This window comes from Hippocampus comes, unplaced genomic scaffold (genome assembly GCF_001891065.2).
Source record: "Hippocampus comes isolate QL1 unplaced genomic scaffold, H_comes_QL1_v1.1 scaffold238, whole genome shotgun sequence".
NCBI lineage: Eukaryota > Metazoa > Chordata > Actinopteri > Syngnathiformes > Syngnathidae > Hippocampus > Hippocampus comes.
In genome coordinates this window covers 170,329-192,039 of record NW_017806177.1, presented here as the reverse complement: position 1 = coordinate 192,039, position 21,711 = coordinate 170,329, and the positions used below count along the sequence as shown (strand labels likewise).

General features: G+C 43.9%; 1 protein-coding gene across 1 annotated transcript in view; it reads right to left on the bottom strand.

Annotated features, from left to right (window-relative positions):
* Positions 1–21,711, bottom strand: part of adcy9 (adenylate cyclase 9) — a 40,320-nt gene that overhangs the window by 7,289 nt on the left and 11,320 nt on the right. The window contains exons 2-7 of the mRNA XM_019897423.1: positions 8,388–8,539; positions 3,572–3,682; positions 3,248–3,504; positions 3,027–3,129; positions 944–1,152; positions 131–290 (exon numbers count right to left, since the gene is read on the bottom strand). Coding sequence (XP_019752982.1) covers positions 131–290; positions 944–1,152; positions 3,027–3,129; positions 3,248–3,504; positions 3,572–3,682; positions 8,388–8,539 — 992 coding nt within the window. The remainder of the gene's footprint in view (positions 1–130; positions 291–943; positions 1,153–3,026; positions 3,130–3,247; positions 3,505–3,571; positions 3,683–8,387; positions 8,540–21,711) is intronic.

Below are 21,711 nucleotides of genomic sequence, written 5' to 3'. Positions count from 1 at the left end.
GGTTTGGTAGTGTTGTGTTTGCGGGGGGGACAAAAAAAGAGAATTATTATTTGAATTTGGCAGACCACTTGCGATGACAACGCGCCTGTCAAGTGGAGAAAATAAAAGTGACGACAGTGTTATGCCGCACCTGAATGGAGTGATGCATATCACAAGTGACGTGGGAGAAAACCGCCAGAGCAGGCAGGGACACCGTGATGGCGCCGATGAGGTGACGCGGCATCCAACCTGACACGGCTTTCATCAGCGTCCGTGTGCACTTCAGAGCGCCGTCCAGGTAGAACGCCACACTGGGAAGGCGAACAACGGGAAGCGAAGAACACTTTGATGGGTGGAACTGAACGTCATCTGTGGTTGTCTCCGATGTTAAATTCATCAGTGTTTATTCGACTTGTACCCAGAGAGTCTAAAATAAGAATTCCATATATTGTCTGTCTGTGGATGGAATAGTGTCGTGTCAGTGGCCAAAACTGACTGGAGTATTGCGCCGGTGAGCGATCAAGGCAGCCGCTGAAAAACATATCCACTCTATATAGATATTGTGATTTAAAACAATACTTTATCATTATATAGGTAAACCTACGTGTGGATGAACCGTGTAGAGTCAGTGACCAAAATTGCATGCGAGTGCGTAGCACACAATGTGTCCATTGAATGGGGTCTTTCATCCATTCATCCATATATCAGTCTATCTGTCTTATCTATGAAAGAATCAATCCATCTATTTCCTGAAAAGATTTTCTATCAAACAGACATAAAGGCTGTGTTGTATCAATTATTTTGCCTTCAACTTTCATGGAAACGCAAAATACAACCCACATCTCAACAAGTGAGATTTGGCAGTTGTCTTCCCCCTTAAATTGCGTTTGAACAATCTGCAAGCATTTAAACCACATACTTCCCATTTCCTCATTCAGTAACGTTGTACAACGTGTTTTCTCACCGAATAGCAAACAAGAGTGCCAGGCCCTCCAGCAAGGCGGCCGCGGCGGTCATGGTGAGAGCCGGTGTGGGTAGACTCATCTGGGAGACGATGGGGTGAAGGAAACAAGCCAGCGATAAAGCCAGAAACACCAAAGAGCACAGCAGCATGTCCAGAAAAGAACTGAACGTTGGGCTGGCGAAAGTTTGCGTCGATGCTGGGGCCTCCACCTGCAACACACCAAAATCCAAATTAGAAAATCAAGTCTGTGTGTCCCAGTGGTTAGCGCGTCGACCTCACAGTGCAGAGGTACTGGTTCGATTCCAGCTCCGGCCTCCCTGTGTGGAGTTTGCATGTTCTCCCTGTGCCTGCGTGGGTTTTCTCCGGGTACTCCGGTTTCCTCCCACATTCCAAAAAAACCATGCATGGCAGGCTGATTGAACACTGCAAATTGTCCCTAGGCGTGAGTGTGAGCGTTGTTCGTGTCTGTGTGCCCTGCGATTGGCTAGGTGGTGGACACCCTGAACCGGTTGCCAGCCAACTACTGCCAACTACTGTCTGAAGACTGGCTCCAGCACCCCCCGCGACCCTTGTGAGGATAAAGCGGATCGGAAAATGAATGAATGAAAGTCTGTGTTAAGATTCACACATTGGACTTGTGAAGTCAAACTGCACTTCTGATGTACACCAGCAGAGAGCGCTACGGTCTCACAATAAAAGTGCCGCACTTCTCTCATGTCCTGCGGGATATTTCTCTGCCGCAGTCTTGAGAGATTCGAAGGCCACAAAGCCACTGACAAACACGATCAGAAGAAACAGGGAACATTTCGACGCAATCGGGGCTTACAATTCACAGAATCACAAAAAGACACCGGGTGTTTTGACAGCTGTTCGATTCATCAGTCCAAAGACAGCAATGCAAAGTACACACATAACGGTTACAAACATGTCTGTGCATTCATGACGCATAACACTTATACTCCATTTCAGGGTGACAAGAAAATAAGACTGTGAAGTCCCAAACTGTTGGGCTGCAGAAGTGATTTCCAAGGGTTTAAACACACATACGTATGGACGCCTTAACAACCACCTGTTCTTCAACAACCCCCAAATCAATACTCCATCTTAAACACACCTAGACATTGTTTACACATTTTGAAGCATCTTTGCATGTTTAAAAATTGTGGCATTAAAATGCGTTTTTTTTCTGTCTCTCTATAGAAAGGGGGCGTGGTGCTTAGATAGTTTGGGGATTGCTGCTCTGTGGTATCTCAACAATCTTTATTGTTGATATACTGTACACATTGGACTGGAAGGATTACCAAAACATTTCTTCAATGTGTGTGTGTTTTTTGTGTGAGAGCTGTGGCTGACAGCAGCTTTTGTGTGAGTGAGCCCCCACGCTGAGTTGCTGTTGCACTTTTCTCCCAGATTGTACTAAACAGTTGAAAAGTGAAATGGCGATTGTGGCTGTCCTTCCTCACGTGCCCTTGGAATCTACAAATATGCCATCACAACCCCTAAAATATGACACACTTGAAAATATGTGGATAGCGGTGGCGTGAATTATGAATGAACTTATTTGCAGTTAGTTTTTCTTTTTTATTCCCTAACTTTCCTATTTGCTGCGATTGGCTGGCAAACCGGGTCAGGGTGTCGCCCGCCTACTGGTTGAAGACAGCTGGGATAGGCTCCAGCACACCCCGTGAACCTTGTGAGGATAAAGCGGATCAGAAAATGGATGGATGGATGGATGGAACTCTCCTATTTGTTGTTTGGTGTCTGAGCCAAAAGAGCATCACTGTGGCGCCATATTATGGCAACTATGTTGAAGTGAATTGGTACGCTAGACAAAACACACAATCGACGATTGTGTGATCTCTGTTGGCAGTTCTCAACATTTTTTTTGGGGGTGGGGAGTGTGGGGGTCATCAATTACTTGTAGATTTTTGCTATTCTCTACAGTTAGGGAACGCGGTATAGCAAGGGAACACCGAATCCCAAATCCCCTCAAAACGGGCTCATTTTAAAAGCAAGTATTTGTCAAAATAATCTAATAAGAAGCGTGGGTCTCGGGACGACCTTTGCAAGGAAACAAACGCACCTCCTCTTGGTAGCTTATCTGGTAGGCAGACTCCAGGCTCTTATCCAGGAAAGTGAGGCACAGTTTGTTAATGGGCGGTCTGTAGAAATAGTCCTTCATCAGGCTGTCAAAGAAGGACAAATCGGTGCAAATTATCTCCAATGTGCCCTCCGTAGAGAGCAAAGTGACGTTAATGACACGCATTTCTTTAATGGCCTCGGAGGCTTTTTGCCTGTCCTCACCTGTCTCCTTTAATGACGTCCACAAAGTGGGCATCGCTTCTCTCACGGAAGTTCTTGGAGCGCAGCGGGATGAGCGCCGAATGGTCCATGCCGAGGGACCCTCCGACCCACGTCTTCTTCTCCTTCTCCTGCAGCATCTCGCACAGCGACGTTTGGCTGTTGTTAAGAGGTTCCAGCCGGGGACTCAGCAGGCCGTTCAGAGCTTTTGAGCCGAGGCCCGCAGATACACCCGTGGAACTCTTCAAACCCAAAACGTCCTGAGGAGAGACATTATAAGAGCTCCGAGGCTGTCTTCACAATAAACAGTCGAACTAGCAGCCGAACCTTGCCATTACTGGTCTTGTGGTCTTCATGGCAGCCATTGCTCACATCACCTTCCTCCAGCACCTTCTCATCCCCTGGTATGAGGACGACACTGCAGGATGGACACGGAGGCTGCAGGGAGGTCGAAGAGGAAAGAGATGGAGGCTTTGATTTGCATTTGGTGAGCCCGCCTAAATGAATGTTAAATGCTGGGAAAAAAAAGTCATTCTATCCATAGGGCGAGATCCTTCACCATACTTGAACTCATCTGACAGACATCTGACAGTTGAAATGCTGTGGTAGATGCTGCTGTTTTGGTTGGTGATAGGTTTTGAAAAAAAAAATGAATGATGAGGCTACTATTTGGTTCATTCAGTGCCATTTGCTTGCTCTAACGCTCTCAAAATCAAAAGATAAAAAAATCCAACTTTAGCTCTGATGATATAGATATTGAACAACTCAAAATGCGGACAGGCCCAAATAGGCCAACTTTTTTTTTTTTTTGTATGGCATTGTTTTATTTCTAATGGACCTCCCAATTGGCGTAACGGCACTAAAAGTTTTTAAGCATACAACTGGAAAATAATGAACTCGAGTCACGTCTACCATGTTGACACCAAGCCCATTATTGTGATTCATCCAGAAATTGTATTTTAAAAATGAACTTAATCATTACAAAAAAAAAAAAAAAAAAAATCAATAACTTAGGTGACAGGACTGAGCCAAGATATTCATTTCCCCAGTCAAAGTCGATATATCATCCACTATACAGGAAAAACAACGGAGCGAAGTTCCTTTTTGGCCTTCCAGTACCTTGCAGAGGATTTGGATGATGCAGCTTCTCGTGGACCATTTAACTTGTGGATTATCCCTAATTTTTTAAGAGAGAATAATGTTTAACGGAATACATTTTTGATGATAGAGTAACACAAATACATGTCTTGAATTATTACATTACATATCATCGTGAGGAAGCTAGAGTGCCAAACTCTAATTTTAGGAAGCCTAAGCAACCAGTGCAAATTTTCAAGTCGTCAAGGTAGTTTGAATCAATCACTGAAATTAGTTTAATACTTTTGCTTCCAAAAACAAGTGTTACACATCTAATATTACGGTGCATTTGTACATTTTATTTCCTGGGGTCACAAACGGTGTCATGTTCCTGTTCTTGTTTTCCCCAACAGGTGGCAGACTGGAGCCCATCCTGCTGTGTGCACAACTGCTGCCAATTTTATCATTAGGCAGCCATGTACTGTATTGGTCCAAATATAAGACGGCCCTGATTATAAGACGACCCCCTCTTTTTCAAGACTCAAGTTTGAAAAAAGACTTTTTGAACACCAAATTAATTTTTATACAGAAAATAATTACAGTACATCTGAAACAAATGATTATAACAATATATTTGAGAGAAAAAGCATGTTATTTTGCCTCATTCAAATCTAAAGTGCAATCACATTCGTAAATGAATGGCTTCTGGTTTTTGAAATGTAAATTACATCATAACTTCTCCTCAGCTGCCGGTTAACCTGGCCGATCTTCGACCCACTTTTCTCCAGATTGTCACTACGTTTCTCTATTTTCTGTTATCTATTATTTTCTTCTCTTTTCCTTCTTACCGCTATTTTTTATTTTTCTTCTTCGTGCTACCGCTATTTTTATTTTTATTCTTCGTGGCAGGGGTTCACTTTGGCCTGGGGAGTCAAGTTCAGCATTCGCTTCAATGATATCTGGCGCCATCAAGCGTGGTGAATGGGTATAATGTCTAGACCCCGAATATAAGACGACCTCCACTTTTTCAATGCAAAAAACACCGTCTTATGTTCGGGCCAATACAGTATTTAAGGACCAACAAACTTTCAGCAGTTTGTCAGAGTATTGTTGACCTTGCTGTTGCTCAACTGATCAATTTTCTAGACCTCTCGCTCTCGTCATGTTTGTTCTGGTTCTCTGGGTTCTATGTTTTAGTAAGTATAGTCTTGGTTTCGTTATTTATTCTTGCTTCACGTGAATTGGATTCTTGGCATTTCATTTGGTAGTCTCGGGTTAATTTCTTCCTTGCCTTTTGCAAGCGCTTTTGGTTGTAGTATTGTTTTTCTTTCCCCTGGTCATGATTTGACCAGCGATTTCTGTTTCTACTTTGTCAGTGCGTTTTGTGTAAATAAATGTCTTGTCTGGTGTCTACCATTCTGGGATCCTAATACATTATTCGGTTCGTTTCGAACCGTGACAAATGGCACCGATTTCACGAAATGCTCGGGTTGCTTTTTTTTAACACCCCCCCCCCCCGATGGGAAAAATGAGCTGCATATTTGAGGCATTTGAGGCATTCATTTGTTGAAGTGAATAACTAAGACACACAACATCTGTTAACAGTCGTGGCCACGATTTGTGGAAATACTGCATTTCGACTCCATTAGTAGAGAAACATGGACACCTCATGTATTTGGATGACCATGTCAGCATCTACTTTATTCAAGCTTTATTCGGCCCTTTCATGCGGATGTTGGTACAGTACTTGAAGATCCCCAGGTGTCATCCTTGAGATTGGGCCCTAAAGAGCTTGTGGAGGCTCTCAGTCGTACAGGAAAGTTCCATCGTAGAAAGGGTTCTGTCAGTCGAATATTAAAAGCAAAAGGTTCCAAGATCCCTTTTGGAGATGTGTGCGCTCTTGGAATTCAAATGAAAAATCGAAGTTGAGAAGGAACGAGCAGGATGTGCCCAGGCTCGTTACAGCATCAATAGCATCGAAGTACGTTTTCGCAACCGTAGCTCCTGTGCTGATTGTTTTTGAAAGCAAGAAACATATTCATCTTTCATATCACTAAATACAAATTCAAACGTAATTTACTCTGTAACGGCAGGCAATTTGCTTCAAGGAATTCAAGTCATGTAGAGTGAACGCTCGCTATATCACAACGCTGCATCAGTGTGATGCATTTTGTAATAACACATTTCGTCATCTTAATCTTCATTGTTCCCACAGAGTTGAGAATGTGTGTGTGTGTGTGTGTGTGTGTGTGTGTGTGTGTGTGTGTGTGTGTGTGTGTGTGTGTGCGCACGTGCATGCGTGCGTGCGTGCATGCGTGTCGTTACTCCGCAACCTGTGTGTGTGTGTGTGTGTGTGTGTGTGTGGTTACTCCGCAACTGTATATTTTAAAGGAGCAGTGGTTTCAATATACAGTGGTACCTCTACTTATGAAATTAATTGGTTCTGAAAGAAATTTCTTAACTAGAACATTTTTTTAAAGGAGCAGTGGTTTCAATATACAGTGGTACCTGTACTTATGAAATTAATTAATTTCTTCACTAGAACATTTTTTAAGTAGAGATGCGTTTTCCATGTAAATGCCCTAATTCGTTTCAAGCCCCCCCTTATCCCCCCAGTTCAGACAAATGTTTCCTAAAGCATAAAAATGCATCAAAAAAACAAATAAATGTTACAATTAGATTATTGCACAATAAATGAGAGTTGTGCATAATGTAAAAAACAAAGAATAAAGAATACAAATGATGGTCATTTAACTTTTAACTGTGTCCCCATCGCTTTTGGCCCTCTTTAGTCCATGTTCTCTCTCAGAAGTGGTTTTTGCCTGGCGTTTTGGAAAGAACTGATTCAAGGACATTTGCTTTTGTCGGCTGTTAACAATCCTTCGGAAAATGTCCAAGGCAAACCTCAGCATAGTGAGCGATCGCCAAACTGGTGAACACTTTTTCTGAGTGATTCACATTTACGTAAAACTATCAAAACACCTCATGACCCAAGGGGTGAATTACGAGGATGCCGCATCGACACATCTATTGAACTACACACATAGACACATGCGGTAGAGGTCCCTCTTATCCAATGGGATGCCAGGATGATGCTTAGTAATAGCCAATGGCAGAGCAGCTATAAGTATGTTGCGTTCAGGCCATACTGTATTTTTACCTTTTGTATCTTGAAATTTCTTTCGAAACAAGAGGCAATATTTTCCTGTTGAGACGTGTCGTAACTTGAAAATTTCGCATGAAGAGACGTTCGTAAGTAGAGGTACCACTGTAGAATGTATCATTATTATTTGATCCTTTTTGTTCTTTTATTATGGTAGCTCCTTCCCTGTCTAAGGAGTTTCCGATCACACCACTATGTTAGCAAAAGCTGTCAGACTTTCTTCAAGTGAAACTATATGGCTCGGTTGACCGTACAGATCTTTAAATATACTGCACTGTTACATTTTATTTTGCTTTCTGTGTCAGACAGGCAAACAAATTCGCATCGATCTTGTAGCAATTGCTACCGGGGCGCTAAGCGCGTGTTCTCTGTACAGCACATGTTCCTGGTCAGCTGTCACATTCACATTTTCTGTCCCACGGCAAGATCCCTATTGATTTCGAATAATGTCCGTTCCCCAAGATCCCGCCAATCTTTGCATTGAGTGGACATTGTCATCTGCCATCGTGTTTCCAATTTTTCATGATTTCATCGTTTACGGACTCTAATGAAGACTGCTGCTGAGGTTTTCATGGAAAATTGCTTTTGGCTCCCAACGTAAAAAAAAAATCATTTGCTTGCTCAGACCCAATATAATAATGGAAATGGCAAAGGGCTATCTAGTTCTTATTCAGTCCCCTTAAGGGAAGAGAATTGTGTATGCAAACACATTATTCAAGCCTCTGCAACACCCACATAAGCAAAAACTAATAGATGGTTATCCAATATGACTGTACATGAAGCTTCAGTATTGTAACTCAGGCAAAGAAGTGAAAAAGAAAAATCCTACATGACAGATGCTTCCGAACTTCTTTTGCGGTTTTATTATCATCATTATTTAAAATTTTTTTTTAGCTCACTCACCAGGGGAAGGCTGGAGGCTGACGGGGCTCCATCAAACGAGTGCGCTCCCTGCGTGCAGCACCTCAAATCGGCGTGCTCAGAGGCCGACTGGGAGCAGTTACAAGGAGGGGGCTTCTCCAGTTTCCTTCCAGAAATCAGGTAGGTCCTCAGGCCTAGAATGTTCCAGATGAAGAGATGTAGTGGTTTGACAGTATATGGAAAAAAAAAGCCAGTCTTTGCCATCCCTGTTATATGCCTTCATATACAGTATCATCACACAGTAGATCAATACAGCTGTTGGCTCATTGCCATTTCATATGTGTGGCATATAGGCATGCAACAAAGTCTATAAATATACATGAACACAAGATTAACTCCAACTGTAAGCCCACCCACCATCACTTTATCATCATGTGTTGGATGTGAATGACTAATGAGAACTAGTGGCGTGGTCCAAGATGGAAAAAAAATGATAGATATGTTGATTTCTCAATATCTATTGTTTTACAGCATTAGCGGTACTTGCAATCCCTTCTCATTTTTGTAATTTTTATTTATTTATTTTTTTGTCGTGAATGACTCGGCAGGCAAGTGATACACACACACACACACTTGCTCTTCTATTTGTGTCCGGGAACAGAATGAGCTTTAGGTCACTTCCTCATTTGTTTCGTTGCACAATCACAGAGTTAAGAAGCTTGACTCAGCTCGATGTTGACCAGCACAAAATTTGCCATCGTGTACCAAAGAGAGGAAAAATGTTAACATTTGGCCCAAGCTTCTGGATAGTGTAATTGGATATAACATATGTTCCATTATTAAATAACACCAAAGTTCATGTGAGGTGCAGGTATTAATTTTGCCGCCATCTTAATCTTCTTGTAGACGTACTGTTGAATAAGACAGTTTTTCTTTTAGGGAGGGCCACATGGCACTTTATCTTCTTTTTTCGGTGTGAAATCATCTGAAACTTTGGACATTGTCATTGGACAGTCTTGAACTGACTGCGTCATCCTGGCTTTTTTTTTCGACACGGAACAGTGTGTGAGGCAGAGATTGTAATCGGATTATCTGAGTTATTCAATAAATAATTTGAGTACTATACCCTCCCCCCCCCAAAAAAAATTGTAATTCTTGTTTTCATTCAAACAGCATGCAGGCACACGTGGGATTCATACTGGAGTGACCATGAGAGCATTTGAGACCTGTGTCGTCCCCGGTCTATCAGCATACATTCATTTCCGTCACTCCCATGAGGCATGCCCATATGTATTTTCGGTAAGCACTCGGACTCTTCTAAACAGTAACACCCAGCTTCCAACTTTGTGAGAATAAATTGGCCAAAGTCATTTTTCAACCCCAATTACACACTGAGAATGACCTAAAAACGAAGATTGTGAGCAGGGCTCTTTAAACCCCAATATCAAAAGCATCTGACGTCACCTCACAGAAGCCCATTTTCACAGGCACACTCTAAAGTCTAAAAGCAAGTGTTTTCGCAAGTGTGGAAGCTTTTATGGAGTCGCTCCAAAATGGGACCCAGCAGAAAGCTGTGCAGGTTAAAATACAACGACCGGTACCATCAATCCTCACAAAGCTGCAGTGTCTGGGCTCCTAAAAAATGCCATCTGCTACAGTGCAAAGTGTCACATTACTTATGCCATGTCAATATTTCATACCTCTGCAAAAGGAAATCTCAAAGTTCTGGGCTCATAAAAAACAGACCTGAAATAATGCAAGTAAGTCTTCATCCCTTAACACAAAATGTTGAAAGAGCCATATTGGACCAAAAAAAAACTCCAAAAAGAAATATGTCTGGAGCCGCAAAAAATTAAAAGCCTTATGTAAGCCTTACAATGAAGACAACACATGCTGTATGGATCTATATTTGCCTACAATCAAAATGACTAAGTTGGCTACAAATACACAATGAGCCTTCATGATTAAATGTTGTTTCCCTGCAATGCATCCTGTAGAGCAGGGGTGCCCAACCTTTTTTTACTTTTCTACTTTTCGATCAACCACCCTCCCGAGATCGACCCGTTACCGCACACGCGCGTCTACACACATACTTACACACGCATGCCTTAATGAGCAATAGCCGCACAGCCACTAAAATGAACGAGGTATGGGACGCACTTTTGCAGCGTGTTAACTATCGTAGCTCACGTGTTGCGTTTAAAATGCTTCTCTCAGCCATTCACATTCCCATTCTTTGCCAGTACCCTCGGTGAATTGAACATGAAATGCTGCTTTTTCACGACAGCCACCTGCCTGGCATCCCGTCCTGCTAATAGAAACGTGTGTCGCAGGCTATGACGCAAATCCTCATTGACAGAAATGTTGACATTTAATATTTAATCTACACATTTTTAAAGCATTGGAACATGTTAATGTTTGTGTCATGTTTGTCCTACTACAGAAACCATATTAAAACCAAAAATATATTTCCCTCCCCCATCGTTTTCCATTTTCAAACATTTTCGAAAAAGCTCCAGAGAGCCGCTAGGGCGGCGCTAAAGAGCCGCATGCGGCTCTGGAGCCGCGGGTTGCCGACCCCCGCCCGAACAGTTACTCAGAGTCTCTGTATATAACCAGAGGAAAACAAAGTGTCTATTTTACAAAGTTACACCTACGTACACATCCCTGCGCAACTCCTCAGTTGAGGAAGGAAGCGAGAGGAAGGTACGAGATAATACACGAGCATCAATGGGACGCCCACAGAAGCATTCCTTCCTCCAACAACCCACACGTATCATTAACCCCGCAGCTAGAGGCGGGTGTACTATGGAAGCGCAGCGTTGCTGAAGACGGGTCGATATCCAGGAGGATGCGGATTCAAGGAGCGAACAAGGTAAAGGGCGGCACTGGAGAGCTAATTCCCCGAATCGATGATCCACAATGGCAAAGTAGACATGAGGAGCATTGTCTGCTTCCATATTTGAGACAGACTCTTGTCTACTCACATAGACTCATCCAGCCAACTGATTTCATTAAGCATGTCCGAATCATCTTTATTGGCTAAAAAAAAAACATGGGGGTTATTTGTCTCTGGCAGTATGAGTATTGCAGTAACGAGCAATTATGTCAAAGACATGTCATATAAGTACAGAGAGCCTTTACGTCATGGAAGGAGAGTGTTTGTGCTGAAGACACCAACCAATGACACCTATGCAAACGCAGGGTCATCGAGCAAAGATAAGGTGATGAGCAGTGCGGTGAGACAACTTTGAATGTGCAATGATGCGCAAAGACCTTGAGCACTTCAAAAGTGTTAATGCTGTGGTATATTGATCAACGACAGTCACACAAATATTGCATGTAGAGAGCTGAAGCTGCAAGAATCAATACAGGAGATGTACAAAAGTGGCAAACATTTGCAAGGTGCCACTATGGAATTTTGAGTCAACTGTTTCGGGAACTTATGGCAAGAGGGAAGAATCTGCTGGAATGTCTGCTTTTCAGCAATTCTAACTGTCCGTTGCAGTCGGATTTTGACCTTTTTTGTGGCGCCACCAAACCAGTTCGAACCAGACACCCTCCATGACACGCCGGCATCGGCACAAGCTCGTTGGTTACATTAAGACTTTTGCCATTTTGTTTTTCTCTGTCTCCTATTTTTTTCCTCTTAAAAAAAAGAGGAGAGAGAGAGAGAGAGAGAGAGAGAGAGAGAGAGAGAGAGAGAGAGACAGAGACAGAGACAGAGACAGAGACAGAGAGAGAGAGAGAGAGAGAGAGAGATAGATTGCTTACAATGTGAGAGAGAGAGAGAGAGAGAGAGAGATTGCTTACAATGCGGGCAAATTGAGCAGTGCGTATATGAATAACTTTTGCCTGTTTTGCTATCAGAGATGGTTTGGTCAATTAGTCACTGATCAAAAACTGAATTCATCACACATTTATTGAGCCAGAGCAGTCACTGGATGTATGAAAGGAAGTGGAAAGTTGATGCGAATGTGTGAGCCCTTGCGCTGACGCACACTCTGAAGCCAGGCCTGGCAGGGGGAGCTTAATTAAACTCTGCAGGGGTAACAAACGTGCTCCAAAGCTACCTGGCGTCCATGTTTCATCCGCCTTAACAGAATGTGAAAAACCTGAGGAAGTCCATCAGTGCGTTACTGGTTGGGAGGGAATGCATTGGTATGCACAGTAAACTGTGGACCGGGCGGTATTTCGCCTTTGGGACTCAAGAACGCCGTTCTCCAACAGCCTGCCATGGATCCTGAGAAAACTTGAATACGGAGAAGAAAATGGCCAAAATTCCACGGCACATTATGCAATGATAAATACAGTACATCGTAAAAATGTAGATGAAGGGATACAGAGTGTGCTCTGTTGTAACTTTCCACCAAGATGAACCAAGATCTGGTGAGTTTGGATTCTTTCAAGTTAATTTATATAACCAACATACTACAGATGGAAGGATGAAGAAAAAAAAATCAATGAACAGACCATTACTCAACTCCACGCAGTTCCATTATCTTGAATGACTCAAATGTGCCGACCGTGCTTAGTCTGCCATTGTTGTTTCAGTTGTGACACACTCATGCGGCACTACACCAAACTTAGATGCAAATGTCTGCAGATTTTACAGAAAAACATTTTGAGTGATGACCAGGGATGCAACAAAAAGGGCATTTGGACCCCCATGGTTTGCAGGTTTTAAAACGCTGTTGGTATCCAATACTGGTGAAATATCAGACATCCACCGTTTGAGAAAAGTAACAGATTTTTGCTAGCATACTTCTTTTTCTCAAATACTTACACTCCGAGCACTCCAAGTTTGCATTTTTGGGTCCACTTTTATGTAATCACTTTGTTCCATTGATCTTCTCCGACAGACAGACGCCTTTCTGACAATGACTCAAGTGGTTTTTCTGCCATGGGTGACACAAATTCGTCTGCATGCCGCCCGGCTAACCGAGGACAATCTCTTGTATTTACAACCCACCGGGTGGCGGCTGGAATTGCCAAACTGTCAGTCAGTAAATTGTAGCTCTGATCAACTGGTCTGACTAGTTGCCGTAAGACGTTGTTGATTTCCTCCGGGTCCGACATCATCTGAATACAAACAGTGCTAGGCATACCTCATGACAGTGCGGAGGAAGGTCAACTTCACGCCGTTTGTTCGTATCGATCAGTTCTGTGTTTTTCCAGCTGAGCCTGTGATGCATGTACAGGTACATTTTTTTGCGAATTTCCACCCATGACGACCATGAGCTAATTGAAGAGGATCATTAGCAGCTACCTCTGGGCTTCAGGGGACACAGAGTGCTATCAACAATGTGGGAACAATATATAACCTTTCCCCTTGAACCTCTTCGTTCCCTGACAATGAGGCTCGGCGTGGTAAACAAGCATATGACGGGTGGCTACAATATCGCCATTTGCAAGGTTGCTGTAAGCCTCAACGGGCAGAGAGAGAAGACGAAGAATGCTAATCATGGTTATTTTATTTATTTTTTTCATCTGCCATTGGCTTATGCTGATTGATCAATGGGAAATCAATCAAAGTGAAGAGGGTGAAATTAAAATTGAAGAGATGAAAGTTTACTCCTGGGACACAAAAACATAAATCAACATCACATCATAAGTATGAATCTATTTTAAGGACACGGTCCAGTAATGTGACTGTTTAGGTCACTAGTGTCAAACCTAAGGCCCGGGGGCCAGATCTGGCCCGACGCATCATTTTATGTGGCCCGCGAAAGCAAATCAACCAGGTAAACTTCCATGACGCTTGCTAAAATCTGTACCAAAATTTCAAGTTCTCATATGTAATAAATAGGCATGTTGAGCTATTGCAAGCATTTTCTTCTTTTACATTATTACAGAACCTTGAACAACAGGGGAACAAACTACTTGACTTTTGATTTCAAAATCTATTAATTGTGTACTTTATATGTAATAATACGAGGAGGTGATTCAAAATGGCCCTCTGACAGAAACTGTGACTACAATGTTGCCCGCGAAAAAAATGAGTTTGACACCCCTGGTTTAGGTAGTACAGACAAAGGAGTCTGGTCGAACGGCTAATCAAATGTTATTAGGTTTCACGGGTAATCCAAAATCATTTGGGCTGGGAGTTAGTTTGGACTTCCTTGCTCTCATCAGTCCAAACGAATTTGCTCTAAGCCTTGGACCCAAGGCATTTGATCGGAAGGCTAGTTCCAACAGTGCAAATAGATAAGGACAGTTGTGTCTCGCACACTGAGCTCAAATCCGAGCTGCTTTTGCTTGCGTGGCTTTTCCCCGGTTGGTCCACCAACCTTTCCAAAACAGACAGCTTGTGAGTGTGAACAGTTATTTGTCTGTACAGGTATGCACTCTCATGATCCTGTCTTGTTTGCCTTGTTTTTTCAGTCTCCAGCTGCAGAGTGGGCGTTCCCTCACAAGTCGCACTTGTCTGGAATCTGGCCTCGTTACCTGTCGGCTTTAAAAGCCATGCCATGCAGACAACTGGTTGTCAGATTAGCCTTGCTCACGACTGTCTCCAAGTGGCTAATTTTCAAGGCGTTCTTGACATTTTTCCTCATTGCTTTGCCCAGTTAGTTCATAGTGTTTTTGTTCTTGTATTCTCAGTTTTGTTCATCGTGTATTGGATGTTCTTGTCCTTTAAGTTGACAAGCAATTTTCGTTTATACCATTCTTTGCCTTTTGCAAGCGCTTTTTGTTTGTTCTCAGGTTTTCCAGGTTCTATGTTATCCTCTTCCTTCGTTGTAATTTGTTGGTCTTGCGTTTTTGTTCATAAATATTTTTGTGATCAAAACTTCTTGCCTGTGTCTACGCTTTTGGAATCCTCAGAAGCTGACATGCACCCTGTTATTGATTGCAGAAGCGTCCTGGATGAATGGCGCAAATTACACGAAGTCACCGGGGGTAGACTCCAGCTCCTCCGTGAGCCTGAATCGGTTGTGCTCCAAAATGGATTGATACTTTCTCGAGATTTCATTGGTTCAAGGCTCCATTTTAAGGCATTTGACGCAGGGCTCAGTCCCAAGACAGTTCCCGACAAAGTCGGCTGCATGAACACAGCACTATCCTGCCTTCCTACCCCAAGCCCATTCCCACACTGATGATACAACATCAGGAGCATTTTGGCTTTAAAGATCTTCCTCAAGCACACTTTGACAAGACCTGATGGGAAATTCGGAGCTGAACAAGCCCTCCGGTTGACGTCTCTTGGCATTAGATCAAAGGGTTCACAAATTCCAAGGAAGACTTTCGTCACAAAGCTTGCTACTAGCGAATGCAAATGTCCAGTGGCCGACAGGCTGAAGGAAAGTGTTTCAAACGGCCAGGGCTTGAAGGAGCGATCAAACAGCAGTCTTGTTCGACAAAGCCCGCTGTTTTATCGACGCGCAGCAATCCACCCTGACCTCCTTCCTATGCGGATTTTGTTGCAGTATATCAATTGTTTGATTTCCTGATTAACTATTTTTACAGTTCTAGCTGCAAATATAATCAGGAATCAAGCTTGGTTGTATGTGTGAAGCATTTTCCCCCTCAAAATATGTTTAACGCTTAGCCAAAAAGCTCCTGATGCTTTATCACACAAACAACACCTTTCGTTTGATGTGAACAGCCAAAGCTGTATCCTGGGGAAATTTATTCTCAAAGCAGAAGAGGACAACAGCCAGGGACGCCAAGCTGACAGAACTGCTTAAATCAGCACAAAAACAAACAAAAACATGTCGTGCCCTGAATCATCTGATGATGGCAGGCTTCTGCAACAGGGCGAGGTACAGGAGCAGAAGGGCAGTGGAGCAGGTGGCACGGAGAAAGAGAGGAATCTGGCCAGTTGGCACCCTCTCCTTTGCACTGGGATGGGATATATGGAACGTACGCTCCTTGTAAGGGAAAGAGCAGCGAAAAATCTGCCTTGTATGACAGACACCACTGCGCTATGGTTCACGGCGGAGAGAGATATGAGAATGGAATTTAGGTGTGATTGAGCAGTCACTGAGAGAGGCGCGAGTGACAAAGTCGAATGACGCAGGGAAACAGCGGTAGCACTGCAAGAGGAGAAAAATTCCATCCTGTCAGAAGGCATTGAAAGATACGTCTGCATTTTTTATAAGAACTCACTAGGGGACTGTCGTTTCTGACAGCCAAAGAGGTGCGGTGAGTTGCCATGACTATCCTTAGTCAAGACTGATCCGGGGGGATGAGAATTGACCTTCAGCTTTATAGCTCCTGCTGGGCCCAGCTTCTTTCGTTCCATGGTAAGCAGAATCATTCCCAAACTCAAGATGTCAGAGGACATCAGGCACGAAGAGACATTTCAGAAGCGAGACAGCCAAAACAAACCCACTGAATGATGCACAACAGGGGATGCTTAACAGTTTTCTCCTTTTACTACCTGTATGAACATGCCTTTCAACAGACTGTAGACTAGAGGGAACGAATGTTGCTACCTTGTGACCGGGATGTGAGCGTCTGCATCAAACCGCAAACGGATTTGCAACAGATGATACCAAGACTATAAAACCCCCATCCGTAAAATGCCGAATGCAGAACAACAACACTGCCCTAATTTTACATTTTTGCCCTTTAAAAAAAGCTAATTATGTTTGAAGGGACACCTTCACAAGTGACTGAGAAAGGTTAAAGGTGAACAGGCATCATTTCTGCCTGGTTCCCTCATGTATTACCACTTTGACAATAAAGCTGAGAGCTGTGCCAAAACAGCAACGGCGAGGCACACTGCATTCACCGTGTTGTTGCTGCTCGAGTGTACTTGAGCAGGACCTTGAACTCTTAATTGATGACAGCCTCCCTTTGCATAAATGTGTCGGTGGCTGAATTAGAGTCTGCGCTCCAAATTTCTGTAGCGTGTCCTCCCGTGACCATTAAATAGCATTTTTCCCGATTCAAAAGCATCACGGTAGACCTGCATTACATTAGGCGTTACTGAGCGCAAAAAGGGAGACAAGCTCAAGAGATGATATTGTCGACGTCATGTTGATATCACCATTATTTTTTGGTTCATTATCCCACTTTGCGATCACCCTACAAGAATATTCAAATTTTGCAGAACCACTGAGTGTATGGACTGTTCCAACTAAGAGTTTCGGAAAACAGTATAATACAATGGCAATTCAAATCGGTTGCAAACTAGCCATGCCATCAGGTACACGCTCAGCATTTTTCGCTGCAGGATAACAGCAGCGTGAAGACTAAGTCACTCAGCGGCCACAAGAGTAATGTACACACTGTGGCAAAGCTAATTTGATCAAGGCTAAAAGACTTTCTTCTTCAGCCAGCCAGTGAGGCAAGATGCTGCAAGGTGACCGGACAGTTGGCGCTGTGTAAACACCACTTTGGACAAAGAAACAGAGGAAAAGTCTGGCTTGATCTAAAGGAAAGTGCTTCCGAAACTCCAGAGGCATATCAAGACCCGAATTTGATACTGTGTTCCTTCTTGGTGGGCTATTATAATTTAAGACCGCAGAAGACAAGAATGTCATGACAATCACGACAACTGCACACAAGAATCCATCTATCCATCCATTTTCCGATCTGCTTATCCTCACAAGGGTCGCAGGGGGTGCTGGAGCCTGTTCCAGCTGTCTTCGGGCAGTAGGCGGGGGACACCCTGAACACAGGAGAAAAACCACGCAGGCACGGGAGAACATGCAAACTCCACACAGGAAGGCCGGAGCCGGGATCGAACCCACGACCTCTGCACTTTGAGGTCGACGTGCTAACCACTCGACCACCGGGCCGCCTGTTTCGCTACTTGTCAAATTCAGCTGGCTGCGCCGCCTATTCTTTCGTGTCCGACCCGATATCCAGTCTGCGCATGATCTTAAAGGGCTCTTCACTGTGAAGTATTGCCACGGCTGACATCATACCGAAAACTCATTCCACTTGCACACTGAATCTCATTTGCCTTCCCCACTTGTGTGAAACTCCTCGCCCGTGCACACACATCTGAATGCTAATGCCCCCCCCACCCCCAACACCACCACCAATTTCATCTCATTCATCACCGTCACCATTTCTGCATGTGGCCCAAGTCCGCACTCCATATTTGCTAAAGAAACGAAAGGTTACAGCATTTGCCGGTGGGGCATGTAATTACCGATATTTTCCCACCGTAGTCCAAAGGAATCCATAAATGTCAAACTCTAAATGGAAAAGTGCAGTTGGTGGAGAATGAATTCCAAATTCCTCGGGCGGTGGCCACAAGCGAACAATTCAATTGTGAAATTAATGTGCATACGCCATCCTCAGTTTCCAATGGCGTCCTACGGTGACCTGAATCCGTCATCCTCCTATTTGTCACTTAGCTATGCTGATACAGTCGTAAATTAATAAGTAATACTTTCATTAATATTTACATCAAAAACATTCTAGGCCATATATACACTGAAAAGAATCAAATGATAAAAAGCAGTAACTGACGGTGCTTTCTCATGTTGTGCATGATGTATTGAGCTTTGAAAAAAAAAATCCTTCGTTGCGCATCGTTTGTAACCTTAAAATGTCAGAATTACAATTTTGATATGAAAAACACTTTATGCCAAAGGGGGTGCGGGCGACACGTCGGCGCTTGTCTGCATTGGTACCCCATTAAAAGAAGAACAGATTGATTAAAGAAGTTGAAGCCAGCTTTCCCAATCTTGTACTCGCTGTTGCTCCTCACTCAGATGGAGGAAGAGGCTTCAGCTTTGATTTGACAAAGACATCACGCTATATAGCTAAGCAGTTGCTGCTGCCACATTGCAAGCCATTCCCCTGCCAGACTTTTTTTTTTGTGTGCATGTGTGTGAAATAAACAGCTGTAAATCAAGTTCTCTTCTATATGTTAAACAGACCCAATTTCAATCATTCAAATCCCCCACTTTGGGCAAATTGCTATGGAGGAATTAACGTGGCAAAAATGGCCGCTTCAAATCATTACGGCCAACTTTGTTTTCAGGGCTTGGGTTCTTTTGGAGACTTTTTCGTGCCTCTGAATTTCGTGTCAATCTGTAAAACTGCTTTGGTGTTTGAGCCTCGTTTCATATGGAGTAATTTCATTTAACTGCTGGCCCTTTTTTTGGCATGGGAGAAACTTTGCCCAACAGCCTCGCTGCTTTTATTGGCATAAAAACTCATTTGTACGTGTCTTGCAAACAAACAAACAAACCACCCTCAGCATTTAACACCCCCACAGCAGCAAACACAGTGAGCCTTTCATTAGGAAATGGCCACAGCGTATCGGGCGTGGGTGTGTGTGTGTGTGGGGGGGGGGGGGTGGATCGGTGCGTCAGGCCACCTTATTTAAACAGTAGGAAAAATTGAACCTGAGGCCTTTTACTTGCAGGACACGGCCATGGATGGCTACATGAGTGCCAAATAGAATTGGAACATGGGCGCAAAGTGTAAGTGATCAAAAGTGAGGGAAGGACCTCTGCTGGGAATATTTCATCAGGTCCTTGGCACACAAACACACACACACACGCACACACACACACACACACACACACACACACACACACACACACACACGGGGGCAGTATGTCAGGAAGAAGTCCGAAGAAACGACAGCAAGGGGGCTGACCGAGCGACTGAATGTGGACGGGGGAGCAGATGACAGCTGGAAGGAGACACAGGAGAGCCGTCCCATGCTGTTAACTTCTATCAATCCATCCATTTTCCAATCCGCTTATCCTAACGAGGGTCGCGGGCATGCTGGAACCTATCCCAGCTGTCATCGGGTATTAGGCAGGGAACACCCTCAACTGGTCGCCAGTTAATCGCAGGGCACACAGAGACGAACAACCAGTTGCACTCACACTCACACCAAGAGACAATTTAGAGTTTTCCATTTACCTCCTATGCATGTTTTTGGAATTTTGGAGGAAACCGGCGCACCCGGAGAAAACCCACGTAGGCACGGGGAGAACATACAAACTCCACACAGGAAGGCCAGTGCCCGAATCGAACCCTGTACCTCTGCACTGTGAGGCCGGGCATGCTAACGAGTCGACCATCCTGTCACCTTGGTATGAGGGCCACGGCAGTCACCAAGACACCTCGTCACAAACGCCAGCAAACACGGGAGGCATTTTGCTGGTGCATTGGCCCTTCTTGCTGAATTTGAAAAAGAAAAAGCCGCTGTTCCTTCCATTCAGAGATTTGTTTTTCGAAACGTGCAGACTGATGACTATGTTGTACTCTGTCGTGGAAATGGGCGTGGTTAAAACGGTGCCCAGTGACGCATTTTGGTGTCAGGTATGAGTCCCCCCGACCACACGTGATTCGAAATTTAAACCCATTTGTTCTCACCAGTGGTTCGAAGGCCTAGTATGCCTTAGTTAGCAACTTAGTGATTTCGATAAGGCCCAAGCTTGTTCACTTCCAAGATTGTTCGTGGCCAGCAACTCTTCTCTCAATGACCCGGTCTGATGTACAGCTATTTTCATAATTCAAAGACGTCTGGATGTGCAAGCATCAGAAAGATGTTAGCTGAAGTACCAAAAGAGAATTCGGCTACAGCATTTGAGAACAAAGACGAAAGCTTCAATTTTCACTGCTTGGAAGCCCTGTTTTACGTATTTGCCTGTTTTTTTTTTTTTTTTCGAAATTTGAATTAACTTTACAGGTACTTAAAAGATTAACTGGGGAGTTTTATTTTTAAGCTCTTTGAGCGGCATCAAGCAGCTTCAAGAGCCAATAATCATCATCGAGGCCCTCCAGGTCCTTTTCAGGCCCAAATTAAGTGAATTTCAGTTTAATGATTTGCTCAACTTACTATCAGAGCTTTTGTGCTCATTCAACAACATCGTCAACATGGATGGGGCGGGACAAAAACACAGAAAGCAAAACACAGCAGGTTGAAGGGTACACTTTCACAAACAGATTGTTTCTCAACCAAATAACTCACGGCAAAGAACGCACTTTGCAAACACCATCGGTCCCTCCGTGCTCGGACAGTGCATAAGTGCGCGTCAGGGTGGACCGGCTCCCCCTTGTCATCTCCCCTCATTCATAATTTACAGAGCCATTTATCACACATGCACACTCTTCCTGCCGTGCGCATTAATGACTCACTGCAGCCGCAAACATTGCCGGGGTGGGGCTGCACGAGTGGGAGTTGGCATCTAAGTGCAGAATCTAAGCGAAGGCATGCAGGTGAGTGGGCGCTGGGCTTCTATGGATTGTGCGTGCATGTCACCTCAAGAGTGAGAGAGCTATCCGTCACGATCAGTAAAAGCTAACGTGCGTGTATGTGTGCGGTGACATTTTCTGCGCCCTTGATCACAAAAGGAGAAAAGCTTAGGCTGCGTCAATGAGTCATGATCGCCATTTATCCCGCGAGCATCTTCAAGGCCGCGAGGTGAGCTTGGCGACA